The sequence below is a fragment of the Poecile atricapillus genome, chromosome Z (genome assembly GCF_030490865.1).
Source record: "Poecile atricapillus isolate bPoeAtr1 chromosome Z, bPoeAtr1.hap1, whole genome shotgun sequence".
NCBI classification, from domain to species: Eukaryota; Metazoa; Chordata; class Aves; order Passeriformes; family Paridae; genus Poecile; species Poecile atricapillus.
In genome coordinates, this window is record NC_081289.1 from 128,135,144 (window position 1) to 128,159,894 (window position 24,751).

The 24,751-nt window shown below is 39.4% G+C and overlaps 1 protein-coding gene across 3 annotated transcripts in view; it reads right to left on the reverse strand.

The window, feature by feature from the left end:
- MAP3K1 (mitogen-activated protein kinase kinase kinase 1) overlaps positions 1 to 24,341 on the reverse strand; it is a 59,165-nt gene extending 34,824 nt beyond the window's left edge. Inside the window, exon 1 of one of the 3 annotated variants that reach the window (XM_058826709.1) lies at positions 23,897 to 24,341. Coding sequence is in view for 2 of the 3 variants with exons in the window: in XM_058826707.1 (XP_058682690.1) it covers positions 22,782 to 23,254 (473 nt within the window). In the remaining variant the exon portion in view is untranslated. The other 2 variants (XM_058826707.1, XM_058826708.1) reach the window with 2 other exon arrangements.
- Positions 24,342 to 24,751: the final 410 nt, after the last annotated feature.

The following is a 24,751-nucleotide window of genomic DNA, read 5'->3' on the forward strand; positions in this document are numbered from 1 at the left end:
CATGTAAGCTCATCAATGCAGTCTTCAAGATCCATCTCCTGTCCACAGCTGTGTTTGACCTCTACAAATTAATTCTGATGGAGCAGTTCTCTGAAATTTATGCATTTTTATTAAGCTTCCATTTAGAAAATGAAAATTATAATAACAAAATGCTTTCATGAATATTCCAAATATATGGAAGAATGCTGGGATGCTCCCAGCATCCCACCCTGAGATTCACGAAGTCTAAATATTTGTGCACTGTAATGACAACATTTCCTTGCTTCACTACTGCCTCCACACCTAAAGGAACTAGTTTAAAATTTTGATATAAAACACGTGGTCAGGCTCCCATGAAACACTATGGCTTACCTGAACTTTATAGAGACATGAAAGCAGTGTAGTGCTTCTGTGAGACCAGAAAAGCTGAATGTACTAAAGTTTTTATAACATTAACTCTACTAATAAAATTAAGGTATGCATAAAAGTGAACTTTTTTCAATGTGCCAGAATTAAAATAATTACAAACATTTTGGATAGGCTGAAACACCACTTAACCTCATATATAAGCAAAGAAGTTCCAAGGTTTTCTCAAACTTCTCAAGGAACATTATTTGAGAAACCAGTATAAACATACATCTGTCTGGAAGATAACATTTCACTATTACACATAAGAAGTAAGGCCATATTGAAATTAGAATTTCAAGTAAGTAAATGTGGGCTTGTTAAGAAAGCCTTTTAAAGTAATTTTACAGCTTGGTTTTCAAAAGTCTTTATTTGCAGACTTTATTTCGAAACTGTACCTTTGTGCAGAGAAGCCCTGCCTTTCTTATTTGTGCTCTGTTTATTCCCAGTGAAACATGCAGGTCCATTGTTCAGAAGTACTTGTTCTACAACAGAAACTGACCAAGTCAAATGTCAACATGCACCTTTTTTCTTTTTTTTTTTTTTTTTTTAAGATGTCTTCCCTCACTGTGCAGATTTGGAGACTGCTAGTATAATTCATGTGGTTACATTTCATAAATTTATATTTGGCTCTTGATACCTTTAGCTCAGAAGTCAACTTTCAAAAACATCCTCAACTGAAAGTACTTCATTATCCCAACTACAATTTCTCCACAGTCTCAACACGCCTCCCTAAAAAACCAATATGCCAGGTTTACCATCCATTTGAAATAAATAATCTAAAATAAGGAAAAGTCAAAATACAAATATTTTGGTTTTATTCTACCAACTGATTAACAACAATCATGATAAGGAATTAGAGAGTATGATTCAGGCAGCAGTGGAAATGAAAACATTTCTGTAATTTACTTAAAATAGCTCAAAAGAATCTTCAGTCCTGAACAGCAGATACTTTATTCACATTGTGCCAGCATGCTTTTGTTTTTGTAAAGAAGTATCAGAACTTTGATTTTCAGTTTCACATGTACTGTACTTGGAATATTTTGGGGGTTTTGTGGTTTGTTTTTTATTGGTGGGGGGCCGGGGATGGTTGTTAAGAAAGAAAGTAACTTTCAGGGCAAGTTAAAGCTGTAGGGGAAAAGCACGTATGCATTGTCAATCCCTGGTATAAGTGTCTCATTTACAAAAGGATCATGAAATAAAGGTATTTAATATTCTGTTTTGTTGCCAGCAACACATAAAGCATTTTAAAAATCCACATGTTAAGCAGAAAGCCTGCTACACAAAGCTGTATGTACAGGACAGTATTTTCATAGTTCCTTTAACTTTCAAAGCAAAAGAACTTTGTATGCTGCTGCAAGCAAATCATATATATATTTCGCCTTACAAGGAAACTTTAACATGAGTACTGCTTTAATGCACAGATATGTTTTACCAGTTACCTGGATTTCCCTATGTACTAAGCTTTAATGCTGCCCCCCAGCAATGTTGGATTTCAGATAGTTTCCATGCAATGAATTCACAATTAATACTTTAACAACGAAAGGTAAGAAAATACAGTCTTGTTTATGGACATATCAACCTGCTCTAGAGGGATATAGCACAATTGCAGCCCTCATCTCCGAGAGCAGACTGGTTTTTAATTTACCATCTAATACTGTCAGTGCAACCAGTGTGACACAAAATTCAGCACTGGATGGAAGACACGAACCACAGACTGGAGACCATGCCACTGCCGAGTGCCACACTTAAACTTAGTTCAGGTGTTTGTGAGAAAATGCAGTTACAGCAGTATAATGTGCATCTAGACTCATGAAGACAGCTGTGCTCCCCTTCTCAGGGCAGGGCACACTTAGACTTGACATATAAAGCTAGCATAAGATTTCAAACTCAAGCTGCAATTGAAAGCTTTGTTTTCTATGCAGTTCACGTCAAAATAACTACTTCCCAAGGTCAATTTTTTAAATTCATCTTCCTAAAATTCAACATATTATGAAATATTGTTAGGCTATTAAGAAAAAAACCAACTGTGTAATTAATCTTTAAAAATCTGTCATGCATAAAAAAAGACAAAACATTTTCCCAAATTAGCTCGCTTGAAAATACAAAATCAACTAAGTAAGAATGCTGAATGTTGCCTCAAAAACTCAAGTATAACTGACAACTTTCTTCTGAATATTTCAACTCAATCATGTACTCATACAATGAAGGGGAAATTCAACACAAAGTCTACCCTATAGGCCAGAATTGAACTAAATAATAAAACAGAAAAATCAGAAGTATTGCATTTTTCTGCCACATAAAGCAGCTTCCAGCAGGCAACAAAGTTCTAAAACCTTCCTATATACAAGCAGAATGTGACAAGAGATATTAAAGTATTTTTAGAGATACTGTAGTCTTTTAGGAAAAGCTGAAATGAGTCTCAGGGAATATTATCAAATGGAATGTCACATAGAACATGCATAAATTGGAGGTTCGAAGAGGTTACTGAAAGATTCCAACTGACAACACAGAAAAAGTAAAAACTGCAAGTTTATTTCTTTACCAAACAGCTTTCAAAAATTTGAGGAAAGAAAAGCAAAAAAGTTAAAATGGTTTTTCAGAGTATTAAACTGAAAGCAAACCTACTTAAGGAACACACACAAATTTCATTTCTTCTTACTTCCCTTTCTTCCATTCTGTATCAGTTAAAGAAAAGCCAAGGTACTTTGTCAAGTAATGGTAATTTTGTAATTTGCAATTTGTAATTTGGTAATGGATCTCAACCTCAGACACAAACATCTAAGATTTATAGATTAAGACGTTTTTAAGCATTAAAAAAACACACCAAATATTTAAAAAAGATAATAATCAAATAGCAAAGAGTACTGAAAAGATTTATATGCAAGTAGAATCTTGAATCTGCTGCTAGAGTACTCTTAGATCAAGCACTAATATCAGAACTAGAGCGGTAAGAAGCCTAGAAACACTTTAGGTAATACCCAGGCTTTGAAAAACAGATATTTATGCCAACCCAAAGGAAGGAGGGGCCAGAAGCTACTGTAACTTGTGTAGGTAACCTATTGAAACAGTTCTATACACCATCTCTGCAGACACAAGGTCAGTTTAAGGAGTTCCCATTCCCTACCTAAGTTATTAATTCCTATTTATCCCTACTGATATTGATCTGACTTCAGAATCAAACCCCAAAACACCACCACACATTCTGAAACTTTAAATTGGAGAGAAGAAAATGGAAAACTGTTGGTCTGGGTTTGATCTCCAACCTAATTCATATGGTGCTTCAACAATTTCCCAGAAAAAAAAAACACAGGATGACACTTCTGACAAACAAGCTTCTTTTACAGTACATATGCATTGTAACACAGATTTATTCCAGTGGAAAAGATCCCCCACATGCAGAAAGGGACTTACCATACTGAAGACAACAGTTCTGTAGGATGAAGAAAATCTTATAACTAAAATAAAGCTGCCAGAGCAGAAGCAACAGTCCTCAAAAGCTGAAATTTGTTTTCCTTCAACCCCAGCAGGACAGCAGACGTTATGACCTTCAGCCATGAGATTTAAATGTATTTGAAAGCTTAACACTGAAAGCAAGTCATATGACCTCTTTTTTCCCCTTTTCTGTTCAAGAAGTTACCCCCAAAAGTAACACCTTCCTTTTTTTCTTATTTATTGTAGGAAGAAAATGCTACATTTCCAGGACAAAAAGGAAACATGTCAGTATGACTAAGCATAAGAATTGAGCTTACAGAGAACTGCAGACCCTGTGCATTCACAAGGCTCCCAGCTGCAGTCTGTCACTCCACAGGACCTCCCCATTGAAGCATTTCTGTAACTCCAAGCTGCAAGCCCATCCAGCCCAGCATCCTATGTCAAACTGCAACTATCTGTGCATGCTGTGATAAAACCACAGAACAATCTCTGAGAAACTCCTCCCACTAGATTCTTTCTCGCTTTCAGCAGCCAATACGTGGCTTCAGGGATGAATGAGAGGAAGGTACCTTCACATTAATTTGTCTGATTTATTTTTTATCTGCTGTATCTTTCATCTGTTGGTTCCTATGTAGACTGCAATCTAGAAACTGAAGGCATGCCATGTGAAATGACCCAAGGTTTAAGAGGTTTAAAAGACACTGGGCTGACCTCAGGAAAAAAGTAAAAATTGCGTTCATTCACCACACCACAAAACTAAAAAAAGCCCCTTACGTTGAAAATAAATGTAGTAAATCCCCACTGTTTATTTGAATATATATGCCACCTTTGTGTACAAATGTAGGTCACAGAACAAACCCCCACTGTTACAAATCAGAAAGACTGTAGGCTGGGGGATACAATAACTTAAAAAAATTAGCATAAAGTCACACACACACACACCCCTTGAACTTCCTGCTTCTTCTAAAGCCCTCATGCAAGTATTAAAAGAGTTGTAACCATCAAATCTGATCCTGTAGGCAAGTCAAAAGAGAGGAGAGTGCTCAGGTATCTTCCTGAGGTATTGAGAAAACACACTCATCCACAGGTACAGGCTTTGTTTACCTCATTTTTGCTTTGACTAAGTTTATCTTGAAAAGGTCATTGACTTCTGTAGGCAGAAGACATTGCATGTCTTTGACTTAATGCCACTATCAGCATTATTACACAAGAATGATGCAAGAAATTCCACTGTTTCAATGCTCAAAAAATGTTACACCAGAAATGCCATTATATGCAACGGAATTTAAACTACACTAAGAATTATCCAATTAATTATTCAATGAGTAAGTTCCACTCAAATCAAATGGGCAGAGAGAAAAACCAGAGTGACCTACTTGACCTTCTGGGGATGGAAGAAGGAGAAACTGTAGAACTACAGTCTATTTCAAAATTCTAAAGGAAGCTGTCTGTGCCAGCAGATATTCAACAACACATCTGTCAGTGTTATCATTATATACAACCCAGAAGAGGAGAAGAAAGGCAAGTTTGACTTTATGAAGGTTTTCCCTTGGGCAACTATATTAGCAACAAATTCTTAAAAATAAGATCTGTTTGCACCATGGCATGTTAAAAAATGATTTCTAGGTTATACAAAAAGAAATAAGAAGATGATTATAATTACTAAAAACTACAAAAAACCCAACAAAAACCAAAACAAATAAAAAACCAAGCGAACAAAAAAGCCACCACCACCAATCAAAACCAAAAAAAACCCAATAAAAATCCTCACAAACAACAAACCTGAACAAAAAACCCCACCAAAAAACCTAAACAAGTGTCCAGTTAGCTTCCTCCCAAACAGTAATGTTAAAACAGAAACATTTTGTGTCCTGGAACATGTTCCTTGGGATCTCAGTAGCTCTTCCTGCTCTAGTCACTGAAGTTTCTGACAAGGAAGTCTGTAATTTCCTGCTTTGCAAAACTATCAAAATGACTGTCACTTTTTCAGTATTTAACAAGCAGACAGGAACAGATTACTGTACTCAGATGGTGCTAGTCTTTTATTTTCACACCGGAAATGGAACCTCAGCTATGAAGGGAAGCTGGCAGCAGAATTTAAGATAAACAAAACAAAAAACCACCTCAGATTTCCGAGGGAATCTACAATAAAAAGGCAAAGCCTAGGGAGAACATGACCACACACTGATCAAGAAAGATGCATTCTCATAATCTCTCAAACAGAAAATTCAATACACACATTAAAGTGGTATTTGTCATAACACAGAAACACTAAGACAAAGATTACTAACGAAAGTTTAAGAAAGCTTCATAAGGACTCCTCTTGCAAAGCCAGTGAACAAAAAAGCATTTTGCTGAAGTGAGCTGCATGCTTTTGGTTTCTCTTATCTGACTAAGAAAAAGCCCTTCTCTTTTCTTGCATTGCAGCTTGCAAAAATTTCTATGAAAAACAGTTCTTGAGAGGCAGATAGTTGAAAAACAGAAGTTAACAGTCAAGCACTATTAAAATACCTGAGCATTTGACAAAGCAATTTGATTATTACATTAAGAAAACTAAAACGGCCAGACAAAGTAAAAATACAGCAATTTGTTTCAAAAACTAGAAGAGGGAAATGCGTGTGTGACTTAGCCTTACATCACTTTTGCACTGAATTGTTCCAAATACCATACTACACTAGTTGACTTGCGTAACAGCATAATTAAATAAACTTAAAAGTTATGATCAGCACAGAACTGAATTTTACTATATGATGTCACAGTTCAGCTCTCCTTAGATGGCTTGTTTAAGTAATAAACAATTTACTGCAACAGAGCTGTCAAGAACACAACAGGAAGTGTTTCACTGGAGGACTTTGTTTTCCTGCACTGCAGAACACACTCACTGGGACTGTACTCTGTGTTACCTTTTGACTTTGCATTAAGTCCACAGCAAACTCAACATCTGCTAAAGATTCAGCTGCATGAGGTAAGCTAAAAATAGTGCAAGGTACTTGTTACCTGTAATTTATCTCAGAAGACTTTTATAGCAGTAATTTTAAAGAGTCATTTAGGAGAAAAGAAAAAACCTTAGATCTGCTTTTTTTTTTTTTTCTAATGGAAGTTGTTTTTCAGTTCATAAAATGCAGATATTTATCCTATAAACTTACTGTCTTTACACCAAAAGCAAACTAGTGTCATCCACATGTAATACATTTAGTTGAAAGTGCAAAATAAAGGAATCATCTAATTTAGGAGATATTACTGTGTAACTACCAGCTGGATGTTCAATTTACAACTTATTTCCAGTTTCATGATGCATTAGAAAATAAGCTATTTATCCATATCCTATGGATATCTCTCATCCACAGCACACCACGTCATACTCTCTCTTCAGTCCAGGATCCAATAAGCAAAGAGAGGTGTTCACATTTATGTAACAGAATTAATTTAAAAACAATGTTCTTACTAAGAAGAAAAAAGAACATGAAATCTAGCCCATGAATGGAAGTGTTGTCAAAAAATGTGGGAAGCAACTTATCTGAACTTTTATTTTATTCAATCAACATATCCATTGTTTTCCTCCCTTATGAAGGGCAGCAAAATATACATATAAGAAAAGTAAGCAAAAATGTCTATGTCAAACTTAAAATATAAATGCACAAATGCCACTAGTGTCTGGTGGGGTGAGGCAGGGGGATGGGGAAGAAAATTATATCTTTGAATTTTTTTCTCATTTCATATATTCACCATTTAGTACCATTTTAAGCAAACTGCGAAATCTGAATCAATGCACATTAAAAGAAGTTTCTAGTGTGGAACATTGTTAAGCTGTCATAAAATCAAAATACATTAGAGCTATTCTGGTATTAATGATGGAATCTAGGTATGTATGTACTTTTCAGGACCTCCTGGGTAACAGACACTGTTAAAGAGAACTCAATAAATTTAATTAAGTTTTAGACTGAAACATAGGCGCAATAAGGAAAGAATATGCACTTAATTTTAAATCTTATGTTTGAAAGTAATCTATACAATTGTGCACCTACAAGAACAACTGTATTTGAACTAGCAAAGCCTAAGCGTCTGAGCTTTCAGGTAAGAAGCCAGAATCATAAGCCCACCTCCCAAAATCTAGTACAGAACCTAACTACAGAAATATTTTGTCTCTCCTCTTCTCCCTACTGTTTAGTACAGCGAGGAACAACAAATGGAAAACACGTGAAACACCAACAAAGGCAAACACAGAAGAGGCCATAAATGATAATGCTGAAGAGGTCCAGTTTCAGCAAAGCCAAGCCCTGTCCCTTTTCCTTTCCACATCACACTGGCAGACACAAATCCTTACCAACACAGACTACAAGTTCCAAGGCTGTCTGAGAAACCATCTTGTCTTACAGAAGGTCCAGCAGATCGATGGCTTGCGCCATCATTTCACTTCAGAACTAACCTAAAAGTTCCATGCCTAGTAACTTCACAGCACTTAATTCACTGAGATATTCTTTCTGCATTGTAGTTTTAACAGAATTTCTGAAATTAAATGCATATCAGTGAGTTTTTACATCAATTTATTACATAAATTTATTTAATTTCAATTACATGAAATCTCATGTAGTTTTGACCATCACAATGCTCTAAAATTGGAAAGGCAGTAAGTGAATTCTGTGCTTTCAAGTGTGTCTTAATCTGGTTTCCAGAGCTTTTCCACTTCATTTTATTTCAGGCTTCTAAAGGAAGGTTAAACTAACATTGACTGAATTTTCTGTTTAAAAACCATCTCAATTTCTCTCTGCAACAACAAATCCTGGTCAATTAAAATTCTGACCTTCAAAAAAAAAAAAAAAAAAAAAAAGCAAATCACCAAAACTTACTGGCTGAAATTCTGAAATTGGTGGGTGAAAGTCTGTCATCACAGACATTTAATCAAAAGCACCTCAAGAAAGGTATGTATTTTGAGAAAAGCAAATTATCTTTGCATATATTCTTATCCAAGCATTATTCTTGGAAGATTCTTAACTACCTCCAACTTCTACGTAATTATGTAAATAACATTTAATACTGTGTACTCATTCCTTAACAAGTCAGAATAAACCACATCACTCGGAGCAAACTGGCTGATAAATGCACTCTTCTGCTTTGCTCCCACTTTCAGCTTTGAAAATAAAGGGCACTATATTTCTGAAGAAGGTGTAAGTCTAGTAGTGACTATTTTCCTGAATTGCTCCCTTCCCATCCCTGGCTTCACATTAAAATAGCTTCCCAATTCATATGAAAGCATCCAAGAAGCAGTTTCATTTTCTAAAATATGTCAAGCCTCCCAAAAGCGCTTCCAAATTTAGGCTTCACATTTAAGTAGCTAAATCTGTATTTCAGCTGTATTCAAAACCAACCTTCACTTTCACCACAAGCAATTCTAGTTAAAGACGGCACAGTAAAGAAAAAGGAACAGAAGAGGCATTCCTTTCCAGAGGACACGTAAATCAAATACCAACATTAGAAATTCAGAACTATTAAAAATTAAAAGATAGAAATTAATTTTAAAAAATTGAGTAACTAAAGTGAGGTTTCTTTTCTGTATGAACATTCAGACAGAAGCATATCAACCTCGAAAGCCGCAACACAGTACAATAAGGTTTTCAAACTCCAATATTAAAACCCAAATACCACCAAAAGCAAATCACTAAATAAGAGATATGACAGTTACTTTTGAAAAAAAGTTCACAGTAAAAATGAGACTACAATGAAAGAGAATCAAACTGGATGATATTTAAAAAAATGCAGAAAAAAAAAAAAGTAAGAAGAATTTGCTAGTTTGAAGTTATGGGATAGTTTCTGAGAATTTTTCAAGTACTAGCAAGTACTTAAGGCACAGGTGAGGCCCAGCTCATTTAATCCTTTTTTGATTCGATGAAGCCAAACTCATCCAGAACCGATTTCTGTAATTCTCTATATACACAGTTTTGTTAAAGTATCTTCAGGAAGTAAAAATCTAAATTGCACAGTTCAAAAGAGTATTTATCCTTGTGCTTTACTGTTTAATTCCTTCTGAAGAAAATTCATCACTCTTTGTATTAGACTCATTGGACCAATCTACAGATTTTAAAGTGACTTAATGTATTTGCCAGCAGCCATAACTGCCTTTATTCAAAATTAAATTAAAGGAAAATGGAGCGCTAATTATATTCAAGAACATTAATTCTTATTTGGAAAGATGAGATTGTCCCATCTGCCTCAAAAAAGTTTCCCTTCAAGTTTCATGAGTGTTTTTTGCACAGCCATTAGTGAAATCTCAGTCAGTTTTGTACTGGCCATACTTCCATAATCTATCAGAGGATCTAATACCAGAATCCATACAAAAAGACATCAGTACAGCCTAAGCCACAGTGCTGTTTTTTTTAAACAACACATTTAAACATAAGAAACACAAGGACTTGAAGTGATAGTAATGGAAATCATAAAAATTTGGGAAATAAAAGCCCAAGAGTTTACAGAATCAACTTAAAATAGGGTAAGTGATGCCACTTGTTATAGAGCAAGTATCTTTCACTCAAAGGAAATCAGTAACAGCAACTGAATCTGAATCCCGAGGCGCTACCAAGAAACTCATCAGCACTGATTAAGCACATGAAATCGTAAAGCAGCAACAAATTAAACAGGTGATTATCAAGAAGTCTGAGCATTGTGGCAGCTGTTCGAGTTAAGAGTTCCACTTGTGATTACCCATTGTGTTATAACTTCTCTAAAAGGACTTTCAAGCTCAGTTGAAGCAACTTGACATAGTAATCTGTCCCAGAATTTGCCTGATTATTACAATTTAATAAACCAATTTAATTTTATTTACTTTTCTACACCATGTAAGCTTTACTTTAAAGGAAAAAAAAGTGGGGGAAAAGATGTCCATACCTCTTGCAACTCTAGAAGTTGCTCCAGTTTAATGGTATTTCCATATATTCAGAGATTACAAAAGGACTCACGTAAAATCAACATATGATCAGACATCTTGCAAGTTTAGCCAACGTCATTGAAACACATTTCAATATGCTCATTTTACAGACAAAAGAATACTATTCTGAAAGACCTATACAAAACAAATGCCTAAGAGAACAAAAAAAGTATTTTATATAACACACAGATAACTTATTAAATTTTAATAAAATACTCAAAGATTAGGCAAACATTTGTGATCACTAAAGTTGTCAAACTAATTTTATTTCTTACCATGAGAACTTGTACGACCGTAGTGCGTCTCAAATATGGGACAGTAACTGGGAAAGCAGTCTCACAGTCTCACTTCTTTAACGAGGTATAAAAGTGCTTTTCAAATCAAAATGAAACCACAATAATATATACAAATCCAGAAATAAAAATTAGTTTCCAGGACACACTGGTATAACTACAGCTGGGGGAAAGTCTGCATGTGAAACAAATCATGACCTTGTGACTTACTAATGGACTGTTTATGGAAATACTTTTCTCAACAAGTTAATATTTTACTAGGTACTAGAGTGACCTGACTGTGAACTAGAAGCTGAAGACTCATGTCATCCATTTAAGTAATTGCTACATTAAAATGTCAGGCAGTCTGGGACAAGCAAAGGGTGACAGAGCCCCAAGTCCATGCAAGCATCAGAAAGAAAACATGCCTTTGAAACGTTCGAACAAGGCTGACTGCAGTGCAGGACCAGTGAAGAATACACTATCACATAATCCTCTCCTGGAAAACCAAAAGACATTTGCATAGTCAGCCTCAGGATCACTCATATACATAACACAGACTGTATCTCTCTGAATACTCTCGACAGGAAAGGTCACTACTTTCAGAAGACACACTTCCCATACTTACTTAGTATATCTGGGTTAAGCATTAGCCATCCAGTCATGCACCTACACAAAATTAGAAACAAGTTGCTGTATGAATATGGAACAGCAGAGTTCTAAACTCTTATTCCTTGGCTGCCCACTCACAGCTACTGAAGAACTAATGCAGTTACACAGAAAGGGTTAAGAATCCTTTAACTTTAGATTATTTTAGCAAGTGCAAATAAGTATACAGTAGCCCAACAAATCCTTATCAAAAGTCACCATGGCAAGAACTAACCACTTCCTTTGTGAGAGCCAGCTTCATCCCCTCCCAGTTATAAAAACATGCCATTTATTTGAACATGGAAAGGGAGTAACAGTGCTAGACCCATATTGTCTCATTTCCTATTTCCTTTTAAGTATCAAAATGCAGGTCTTTTCACAATGAGATTCAGAAATGCAATGAAGCATATATTGGGCCTTCAGGAGATAAAGTGAAATGTCGGTTCTCTAAAATGAATTTACGGGGGGAAAAAGAGCAAGTTTTCCTCCCTAAACGTGATTATAAAGAAACATGAGGAAAGATTGGACAGACAGTTAAGAAAAATGCCAAAAACCTTGCCTGATAATAACTACATTGAAAACTTTGACTGCATAATTATTTTTGGTTTCAAGCAAAAATCAGTAGTTTAAAAAATGGTAATAGCGGAAAAAGTACCTCCGCCAAATCAGAAATGTATTTGTCATCATGTGTGATGCACAAATATTTTGAGATTTTGAGGCAATGGTGTCTTCTCGACCAGAGATTAACTGACAATACTTAATGAAAAAAAGAGCCTGTCTCTTCCTAAGGCATCAGCTCCCATAATATGAGCTGTGCTCTCCCCACAGAGGGGAGACAGAACACAGCTGGTCCTAAGTAGTATAACCACTTGAGCTTTCTCAGAGATGACATGTCACGTCTCTGAAAATGCTGCTATAGTATAAATCAGTTCTCCATCTGGTTTTAGTTTTGTCCCAGTCCAGTTTGCCCACTTACTAGTTGTGCAAATCAGAGCTTTAGCACTTTTGGCTCTATGATCAGAGAAACTTAGTGCAGCTTTTGTACCAATGTTAACCAGAAAACATAAATTTGTTCAGCAGTCTTTCCCCTCACAAACATTAATGGAAGAGACCTGAACTATTTCCCTATAAACTGGATGAAACAAACTGAGTATTTTTTCAAAATCTTACTGCTCCTTAAGTACAGCTATTTACAGCTAAAGGTCCTAAAATTAAACAGTTACAGACTTATGACCACTTCCAACATTAAATCTTTTGAAACCACGTTTAAATCGTGACAAACCCATGAGTTTTAGATATTTAATAAATCAGCATGCACCAAAACACAATCAGCATAGCCTAGGCAAAAGCAACCTAAGTGTGCTAATTGAAACACACATTTCTATGCAGAGACTCTGTTACAGCCAGGAAGTATTGCACTTCGTAGCACATACTACAAGCAGATGTTGCACCCTTTTTTCCCCCCTCAAAAGTTCTACAGAGGTATGTAATGCCTGAAGCATCAGAGACAGTCCAGCTTGCTAACTTTACAAGTCCTGGAACAAGTTTTATGTAGCTGAGTGCCACAAGGTGCAGAGAACTTACTTAGCCAGTATGAGTACAACAGGTATGGTAGCTTCATCCTGCTGCCAGCCGCTACACAGAGCTGATGAGCAGAGAAAGAACACTCTTTCCTGACAGCCTGACAGAGGGTGTAGTGGTAAATTTGGGTGCTGATTTTTCTCTGAAGTGGAATTTATGTTTTGAACAAAACCCACAGTGGTCACATACTTAATGATAAATGCCTTGCTTTATTTCAGGCTAAGACACGAACATTACAAATATGATAGATACACATGAAGTGAACACTTGTTCACAAAGAATACCAATAAAGCCTATAGGGCTCCACCTCTGTTTAAGGTTTTTGCTAGAGGCTCCCTCACAGGATTAAAATCTGAGTTTTGTCTAAGTCCTAGCTATTTATGTCTCAACTACTTATGCACATGCAAGTACATTAAATACAGTTGAAATCCCAATGCACACAGTTAAGCTGCTTCATGGGAAGAAGTACTTTCAAAAAATTATTTGTTGAATAAGAAAAAGTGAAAGACCTATTTTGATGAAGCTTCTGGAACTCTGTCTACATGATAGAAATTGGCAGATTTCCTATTAGTTGCTCTTGCTAGTTCCTCAACAGTCCACCCGGTAGGCTGAAAGGAAGCCAAAAATCTAAATATTCTGGCTGTGCTCTCCCCTGCAGTCTTGATTCCCAGGGTCTGCAAGTGGCTTGCCCTGGCACTGGACCTATATTCTCATTTGCAGTCAATTTTAAAATAAAGGATTGCAATTCATATGTAGCTGATTTCAAAATGTCAAAGCAATTTTCCTTCTCCACTTGGCTCTGCTGGGCACCCTCACTAGCAGCAGCAGAACTGTAAAGCACTGCCACAAATATGCAACTCAGAGCAGGTCAGAACAAGCAAACAGTAGAGCATACTAATTTACTGCTGAGACACCAGGGAGAATTAAATACTTCAGCACTTTTACCAGGACAAGACAGTTTACCATTGTACCTGAACATGCTGGAACTTAACCACATGCTTAAAAGACAAATCTGGCAGTAGCACAGTTCCGCTTACCATATGTACACTTAACTTTTCATAAAGAGCTAAATTATACTTCAAAATTTTCAATACAAATAACAATTTCAAGATCAAGTATAACTGTAGTTCAAATGAGTTTAGAAAGATGAACAGTAAGCAGTTTCATTTGTTTACTATCATGAATTAAGGCTTGGTTAAGGACACTATTTTTCTGAGAAATGCCTGTTTTCCCTAAGGTTTGTGACCTTATTAGCAAATTGTATCCCAAAGAGCAACAGCCAAGGAAAGTTACTGTCACTGTTTTATTTGGAACAGACAGTAAACATTTGAATGAGATGTCATCAAGACCTTTTTCATGGACATGTCAATGGGCAATGTTCACATCAAACCTTTCCAACACTTTTTTTTTTTTTTCTTCAGAAAGGGAAGTCCATTTTCTACTGTAGAAAAGAGACAGGATTTGCAGGACAGTCTAGGAGTCTGCAAATCCTGACTTCTCTCCTTTCATGCAATAAAAAACCCCCTCGGACTGAGAAATTCTCTTTGTCTAAAATAATAAGCATCTCAGGTACAGGGAACACTTCACCTTTTTTTATATTACTAATCTGGTACTTTCTAAGCCTTTTTCCTATATTTTCCATTCCTAAGAGAGTCAACTTAGACCCACTGGTTTTGAAGTATCAATACAAGAAAAAAACATTATTTTTCAGAATTGAATCCTTTGCTACCAGCAATATAACAGAAATGAGTGACAACAGTAACCACATTGGTCCAGAGGATGCTGATGTGCAGCATAAGCCAAATGCAAAGAGCAGGCACAAATCTCCCAAGTCAAACACTTTGTCAGTCCATACCTTTCCTCACTCAGCTTGCTTAGTGTATCAGTGTATCTTGCTTTACAGTGCTGAACACATCCTTACATGAAAGCACCTTACGACTTTGAAAAGATGGAAGACATCTTAGTTTAATCCAAAATATTTATTATTTTATTATGTGCCCTCTTACCACAAAAAAAGGGCATTCAGTCAGCATGTTAATCTTCACAGTGAGAGAAACCAAACAAATCAAACTTTTCCATATTGGTTTGGCACAAGGCATTTCTAAAATGACAACCCCAAAGGCCACCTGCATTGCTCTCTGCCAGAGCTCTGCATGGCTTAAGGCGTCTCATTTCATGCTTTCTTGTCCACAAGGCTGGAGGGGAGGTGAAGTGGGAGCTTCTTCCCCCTCTTCATGTACTACTGGCTTAAAGCAAATGCAGAACAATTTGCATATCTTTACGATTTCTCTTCCATGTACCCCTGTTCTTCCTCCCAAGAGCCTCTGGGAAGGGTAAGAAACATGCAGCTGCAACTCAGAGTAAATTCTTCTCAAGGGAACAGACTCTAGATTTTAGTTAATTTTAGGAAGATGTTTAAGGAAGTGTGTAAACAAGGCTGTGTGGAGCAGAACGTACAGGTCACTAGCCCTACCCTAACCTTGGAGGTTCAAAGAGAAAGTAAGTTTTCCTGGTTACTGTGACCCTGCCAGAAACCAGGACCCACCCCTGCCAGGCAGATAGTGAAGAGCTTGGCTGCATTTACTAATTTGTTATAGAAATAGTTTCCACACCATGGAAAACCTAATAGAAATCCCAAAGCCCTCACACTTTCTACAGGCTGGGGCATTCGATTTGCCTGCAGAGATCAGGAGACCCACTGTAATAAGCTTTCCTTACAAATCAATTCAGAATTTACAGTTAAAAAACCCAAAAAATTGATGTTAATTCTATCTTTACAGAAGAACCATTTTCTGGATCTATATGGAAGCATTACTGAATTATCTTTTTAAAAAGAAACTTAAGCACATTAGTACAATTTTAAGAATAACTCCATCCAGCTCCATACAAATAAAAAATTAATTCTTCACACTTCCATTTCATGTATGAGCTGTGAAAGAACTTTACCCAATTACAGAAGCCACCCCCTATAATTTATTTATATAAATAATCTAACAAAGTTAATATGCAATACACATCCTTAATATGGAAGAACCAAGTTTTTAAGAGTACATTAATACTGTCTCAGCAAGCTTCCATGCGAATTAAAAATGCAATAATTTCTTATATTAAGCAAATAAATCTGTAATTGTAGCCAGACTTCTGTAGAGGTATTTCCTTTAGTGAAATGACAAACATTTCAGATCTTTATTTATGGAAAGATTTAAGACACTAATTATAGATCTAATCTATAATTATATAATAATTATAATATATAATAATATTAAATATATAATAATATATAATCTATAGTTCTAAAGTTAAAACATGTAACCAGATTGAAAAGACAATTAATATCAGACCTTGCAATTCCATTATCTAAAACCATGAAGGAAGCAAAAAAAAAGAAAAAAAAGTACTAAAATATTGATAAATGCAGAAACTGTCACTGACTACACAAGAATTTTCAAACTACACATTCTGCAACCAGAAATTAAATTACCATCATAGTTCAAAGCAATTAGAATATTGTCTTAGCCATGGTGGTAAATAAACACTAGGCTGCTAGACTGTCTTAATCTGACAAGCTCAATAAACTGCACATGAACTGCAAACTGGTTGTCACTGCAAGTTTCACCACACCTTTGACAGATATTTACATTTCTATATACGTCTCCAAAGGCAGAGCACTTACACACTATCCGAAGGTGAACTATCTTCCACAGAGCCTAGAAGCCTCTCTTTTAAAGATACTAAGAATTAACAATATAGTATTGTGCAGACATTTTACTTACTGTAGAATGGGAGTTTCTATACATACGTAGAATGTTGTTTTTATACAACAATTTGTATAAAAAACCCCAGAACTGTTTCTCAATTTGTTACAACAAATTAGGGTTAGGGGTTTTTTCTCTTTTCAGCATTTTCAATATTTAGACCAAGCTCTTTCAGCATCTGAAAGGAACAGCCCTGGAGACAGAAACAAGATGGTTATAAAGAACTGCAAAAATCTCAGGGTGTAAGATGGTATTTCAGAGAAATACCTACTGAAATGAAACTCATATATATGCAGACCTTTGAGGGTAAACTACCGGCTCCCAAAAGTACCTGCTCATCACTGGTGACAGTAAGAAACGAGTAAGAACTCATTTCAGTTTGCTCAAGACAACTGGAGGCTCAAGAAGAGGATGGGGAAGAGGTCAGAAAGCAAGATGTCAGATGCGGTCAGATGTCAGTGAGGTCAAGCAGATGCAACTCACTTCCCAGCACTCTATTTCCACCTTCCACAGCGATCCTGGGTTAGCTAGAAGGAGCTGCAGTATCAAGAGCAGGGTGAAATCTGTTGATGGGAAATACTAGGAAAGAACTGAAATTGTCCAGCATAATAATCACATTAGCAGTCATTTAACTAGCAATTAGAATACTAGGACAAAAGAGATAAGAACAGACACTATTATGCTATGTTTCCATGAATGATTTGAATAGTCTACATTTCAGAGACACAAATGAAATATATGGAAACAGTGTGAAACAAAGACAGACTGACTTGAATTACAGTTTAATCTCAGAAATAGGAATACTCCATGACATTCTAAGTTTAAATGAAGAAAAAACACTTTCTGCAAACATCTTAAAATCTTTAAGATTTCTTTAAAATTATCACATGCTGAACACTATCAATACAACTGGGCATTAATAAGCCAAAAATAGAGGGAGTAATGCCTCTATCATATTTTATTAAGACAAATTGAAAACTATTTCATCAATTTCCAGACAGAAAGCAAATGATTTCCAATTTTAAATTGCTCTTAAGTAACAAGTAAATAGAACTGCTGTGTTTTCAGGACATTTTACAGCCAAAACTCATCTTCTAAAAGCACACTAACAAACAAACAACCCCAACAAAATAAAGCGAGCAAACCCCCAAAACTCAACAAAACCTCCCAAAACTACAAGCCAAGAAACACAAAAAAAAACCTTCCTCCCCTCCCAAAAAAACCAAAACAAACCACACCAAAACCCCCTCAGAACTCCAAACATACAGGAAAAAAATAGTCAAGACACTTCAGCACCAACCAGAATTCTCCAGTTGTACTTGTGTAGTGCTGTGAGACTGGAAAGCGGAAGCAACCCTGCAGGCAATACACTCTGCCTCTGGTTAAAGATAAAAAGGGAGGGTAGCAACAGAAAGCAGCTCTCCACTTAACCATGTTCTCCTACTCACACACAGACAAGTAATGAAGCCCTTTAAAAAGCTTTCTGTCCACTCTGCCTTAAGCAAAAGAATGAACTGTAATTCTAGAGCTTTAACTGAGCGCAGAGCAGATAAAAAGTAAATTAAGATGACCCTTGGGTCTCTGCAGAGAATCCTCTGAGAACACTCAGATTAGCCTTAGAAACTCAGAACTCAAACCAGATCCGTCCTCTTATCACCACTTCTGCTGAAAACTAGCTTTACAAGTTTGTTTAAGAAACAGCTACATGGCAACATATAATTTGTATTTTAAACAAGCTTAAGCCAAGTTTCACCAATATTGGAAGCCAGTGAAAGCCAACAGAAGCGTTCTCACATTCATTCCACCCCCAGATTCTTGCTTCTACTCCTGCCTCATGCTCCCCTGCAGCAGCATAAATCTCTGCACAGTTGCATAATTACTTTTCAAAGTGTTAGTACTCTAAAAGGTCTTGTGAAGTTCAAATTCATCGTACAGAAGGAAAAACTGGTATTCAAATCTTGTGTTCTACATGTTCGACCTTTGGGTAAGATGACTGCACATGTCTACACACAGGTATTGCACTGAGCAGTACTTAGACTCCACTGAGTGACAGTAGAGACTGAACCTTTAGTATCACTAAATCCAATGAGACAGAAAGCTCCAGATTAGTTAGTTACAATCTATTTACTTTGCACAGGAACAAAGAAACTGCCATACCAGATCAGACCATTTAAGCAGAACCCTACGACTTGCAATAACTAAGAGTGATAAAAATCAGACATGGTAGAGGGTGACCCTCTTCCAAAAGTACTCCCAAGCCACGGAGCACAGGAGAGGCAGAAAGGCAATCATCTTTCACCGCAGTATCTGCTCAAACTGGAAGCAGAAAATTTGGTGGCTTATTTACACAGATGGTTTCAAACATCAAGCATTAGAGAGGCCTGGATAAAATATAAAATTATATTTTACCTTAGCTGGGAATAGCCAAGATCAACAATAAGCTATATTTTTTTCCCTTGCTTTCTCTATTCTGACAAGAACAGAGAAATGTAGCATTTTAGTTAACAGAAAAATCTCTGGCCATGCTGGGTGGTCATCGTAGGTACCCTCCCTCTGTTCCCACTCCATCTCCCAGTGCTCTGTTAAAAGCATTCATGTCCTCCTTTGAAAGTCATCAAAGGTGCTACAGAGCTGAAACTGATGAGCTTTTACTAGTACACCTGTACATATTGAGAAAACTTCAGTTTAAGAGTGTGACTTTGGTGTCTCTAGCATGTGTCAAACAGCAACTGCAGAAAAATACAGTATAAGCATCTACAAGGGTTGGCTTGCAGCTGAACTATCTAGCACCTGCCAAACACCTAATTTTACGATAGTCACAAGTATGTGGTTACTGCACACAGAAGAGATGAGCTGCACCATTTATTTCCTTCTGTCTTTATAAAAATGTGATTTTGACAATATAAACTAATGCTGTACTAGGGAAAGTAATAAGGTATCTACACCAATTTCAGACACAAACATCACTTTAAGGTCTGAATGTTTTAAAAGCATAATGTTAAGCTGAAAAAGAAGGAGGTGCATTTTACCTCCATGGATTTCCCTCACGCTACAAAAAACAACACTAAGTTATCACTGAATTTGCTATTTGGATCTTGTTATAAACAAAAACAATATACTGACAGTAAACATGGGATAAGAGACCTGAAGTGCTTTATCATGTTGAAGATGTAATTCCTAGGAAGACAGCTCCCTTCCTCTCTTACAATGATATAAGAAAGCTTACACCTGCTTTTAATGAAAATATTCCCTCTACTGCTTGACAAGCAGAATTGCTTGAGAGCTTAAAGAAAAAAAAGGTAATATTTACATCCATAATTCAACAGCAGTCAGTTTCCCTTCTCAGCTTCATTTTGAGGCTCAGGAAGGTCTTCCAGCACAAACAAAAACAGAGAATCTATTTAAAAGGAAGTAACTGTAATACCGAAGAGACTGATAGGGGGACTTCGAAGCAAGCACAGTATCTTCTAACTCATAGTAGATCCTTAAAGGAAAGTACAACTAACTGTATTCAAAGCCTCCCCATAAAACATTATTTAAATTATGCCTTTCAGTTTGCCTCTTAATAAATATCTGGGCAACAGCTGCCCAGGCAAATTTAATGTGTATTACTTTTACTCACATATAAATTAGCCTCTCTCCTCCAGCTAAAACAAGTCAATATTAAAATGAGGGCAGATAAAGGTTTTAAATTTTTAAAACAGCTTCATAAAGTACGACCTGGTCTAATATTCGTTTAGTTGTAACACAGCACACAGAATTATTGAGATTACTCTACATGAGTGTTTATAGGGTATTTCTGCAGGACAATCATTGTTCAAGTTGTCATGTATTTTCAACTGCATTTATAATAAACTCAGAGTAGGCTCACTCAAATACTGAAAAGCATTTGGCATTCAGTATTTTTGAAGATTTGTTAACATTCCTAGTTAAATAGCACAAAGCACTTACAAGTATTTTAACTTGTATACACAGTCAATACACCGATTTGCCCAAATGCAGGTACTTAAAAGTAAGCAAAACTGTCCATGTGAAAAGGAAAAAAATTCCACAGCGGCTTTGTCATTGCTGCTGTGGGACCAGCTACCAAGGACGGACGCAGTGTTTCAGCACTGATGTGATATACATTGACCTTCCTGCACCTCTAATGTCAAGCCTAACTCCCACTTGCTATCACCATGAGACTCAACTGCTTTAAGCATATTCTGATACAGCTTCTTTTTCTTCTTGAAAGCCATGAAACTTGATATAACTATATTACAATATAGAGTACATTATAATTTCACGACTTTATAAAAACAAAGATGGTGCTAAGAGTCTATAAAAAGACAAGGCACTCATTAAAATATGTACATCATTCCCCTTCCCCATAAACATTTACACACCACAACAAGTATTTTTACACTGTCCTAGGAACAGGCCAAAATCCATCTGAATTGCTGAGAATACATATAAACAGGACATTGGACTATAAAACAGTTCTTATTACAGTATTCACATGGTAATTTAACCTTTAAAAAATATTCCTGAGGTTTGACTGACATAAGAGACAATTGAAAAGAACACACAGGTCGTAAGTCCAAACAGGAATTATATTTTTATGAGGTTTAAATGATCAGCCAAACTGTAAGGCATCACTAAAATACGTGCCTGGATGTTAAATACTAAGTTCTTAAACTACAGAGTCCACATCAGATAAAACCTTACAAGAGATGCAGGTGAAATTGTCATCTCCACTTCAAAATTACATGGTCATACTGCAGTGCCTACACACGTACAGAAAGAAACCAGTAAGACCCAGTGAGTACATGTTAAAGCTGAAATGCGTCCTGAAGCATCTAAACTGCTCCACCATGGGCATAAGTTTGCTTTCCTTCTGATTACTTGCACAAATGTTAAACAGGCGAAATACCGGCAGTTCACAACAAAATGGGCTTATCGATTAATACATATATAAGGCAAATATGGGCTGCAAACAGCAGGGCACTAATTATTACCACCGAAATTTATCACCTAGTCTAAGCCACGATAAAATTACTTGAGAGGATATTATGCTTCAAAGACTTTCTCGTACTAAAAGAAATCAGTTCTGCATTACTGCGAAGCTGCAAATTAGAATCTGACTTCGGAGAAGTCCGGAAGGGGGTGGGGGGGTGGGGGGGGGGGGTGGTGGTGCTGGGGAAAATAAAAATAAAACAAAGTCGATTACTCCGTTTTGCAGCAAGGTGCTCGGGCTGCGCAGGTAGCGCCTGGGGAGCACCTAAGGCTGGCGCTCAGCCGCCGTCCGCAGCGCGGCCCCAGCCCCGCGGCAGCACCGCACTCGCTCGCCCCGAGCCCCAATGGCTGCTGACACATCCGGCCCCGGCCCCGCCACCGCCCCGAGCTCACACTTCAAAGCCGTTCGGGACTCCGGCAGAAGTCAAACACAAACGTACCCCGGAGCCAGACGGGCCGCCCCCCGCGGCTCGGCTCCCGCGCAGCTCCGCACCGCTGACAGCTGCGGCCGGCGGGGCAGCCCGGCCCGGCCGTGCCCCTCCCTCAGCCCCGTACCAGGTGCCCTGGGGGAAGGCGGGCGGCGGGCGAGCTCTGCTCGCCGCGCCCCAGCGCTGCGCTCCGCAGCAGCTCCCGCCGCCCCCGCATCCGCTACCGGCCCGCGGCCAGCGGGAAACAGGGCGCAGGAGCCCGCCCCGAGACCCGTCCGCGGGAACAGCCCCGACGCCGCCGCTGTCACGCAGCGCCCGATCGGACCGACCCTTGCCCGCCCCTCCAGCCGCCGGCGCCCCTCACCTCGCGGCGGGGGACGGCTCCATCCTCCGCTCGGCGGCGGGGTCCGTCCCCGCCGGGCGCCCCGCCGGCAGCGGCTCCAGGAGCTCGGCGCAGCGGCTTGGGGAGGCAGCCGGGCTGGCGGGACTGGAGCGCGGTGGCTCGGGCAGGTAGTGGAGCAGCAGCGTCTCGGGGGGCTCCGGCGAGGAGGAAGAGGAGGAGGCGGCCGGGGCGGCGGCGAGGAAGAGGGGCGCCTCCGGCAGCCGGTCCAGCTCCACACTCCGCACTTTGCGCAGCTGCTTCCGTCTCCAGTCAGAGCGCTGCTCCCGGCTGCCGCCGCCGCCCGCCTCCCGCAAGAGCCCCCCGCCGCTCCCGGCGACGCTCCCCGCCACCGCGCCGCCCTTCAGGCTTCCGCAGGCGGCGGCGGCGGCCGCCTCCGCGCCGCCGCCCGAGGATAATCCCGATGACGAGGCGCGATCCCCCGCCGCCGCCGCCATTTTCTCTGTCGGGTCACATCGGGCTCCCGAGCACCGGGGGCCGCCGGCGGACAGCACGCTGCGCAAACGGCGCCGCCTGCGCAAACGGCGTAGGGCGGGGGCGGACGGCGGGCGCGGATTGGCGGCGGCGGGCGCCGGGGGCGGAGCCGCACCCGTAGGTGCCGCGGGGCCGCGCCCCGCCCGCCCCCGCGCAGGTGTCGGGGCTGTGAGGGAGCCGGGCGAGAGGAGCGCCGAGCGCTGTCGACGCTGCTCCGCGGGGCAGGGTCTGGTACCGGAGCCGGAGCCGGAGCCGGACGGGGTCCGTCTCTGTGGCCGAGCGGAGCCCGGGCCGGTGGAGGCGCCAAGCGGGGAGCGCGGCCCCCCCCCCACGCGGCCCTCCCCGTGTGCGGAGAGCGGCGGAGGCGCCTGTGGCCCCGGGGTGGGGTAAGGCACGGCAGGCCGGCCGCTCTGGGCTCCCCGGTGCGAGGCGCGGAGAAGCTTTTCCGGATCCCGGAGCGCTCCCAGCTCGCACCCCTGTAACCTGAGCCTTCCCTCTCCCCAGCATTTCCCTGGCAGCCGATGAGGGGCCAGGAGGAGCGGAGCGCCCGCGGTGCCTCGCCGCGTGCAGCCGAGAAATCGCTTCTCCGGTGTGCCCCAGCTCACCTGGTCCTCCCTCTCTGGAGTTAGTAGGAAATTAAATGCACATTCTCGCACGTAGCCTCCGCGCGTCCTTCGGGCTGCGCTCAGTTGGCCGGCGCCGCTCCCCTCGTCCTCAGGTAGCTCTCCATGTCTGTAAACGACCGAGAAGTGTTAATGTCTTGCCGGAGCACAGCCGGCTCCATGTGTGCGCAGGAATGCACATGTAGATGAGATTATACCCTGCCACGCACACCTACCGCTGCGGCTGTTTCCTGAGAGACTGCGAGAGAGAAGAAAGGCAGGAGACATCACATGACCAGAACCTTGGGGAGGTTCAAGTAAATTTTCTGCTTGGGATTTTCATTCGACCACATTGGGGTGGTTTTGCTCTATTGATCTGAGATGAGAAAAGGAAAAACTGAATATTGCTATGCATACAAGTCTGTTTCCAGGACAGTATGTGATATTTAAATACAGTATAAGTCATACAGTTCAAAGCACTTCAGCTGGATATTTCAGGCTTATTTCTCAGAATTTGGTAGGTATCCAAGTGTAACATTAACTGTCTCAACAATGATTATTTGAATGGTCAGTTTGCTGGGATCAGTGATTTGATCTGAAGCAATAGTAGAGTGAGAATTACCTTCTAACAGAAGCAGATTCTTTTTTGCCTTACATATATTATCAGAGGCTGATCAAATGTGGGGTCTTTGCTGGAGGATATGATGAGCAGATAGGAAGAGGTTTTTACCTCTAAACAAAAGCCTGAGGACATTCTTTGTACTCTATATACCTGCAGAATAATGTCAGTAGGCCTTGAGGTCGCACTGAGTGAATTATTTAGGTCATCTGTCAAGATGCCACAACCACTACAACCAA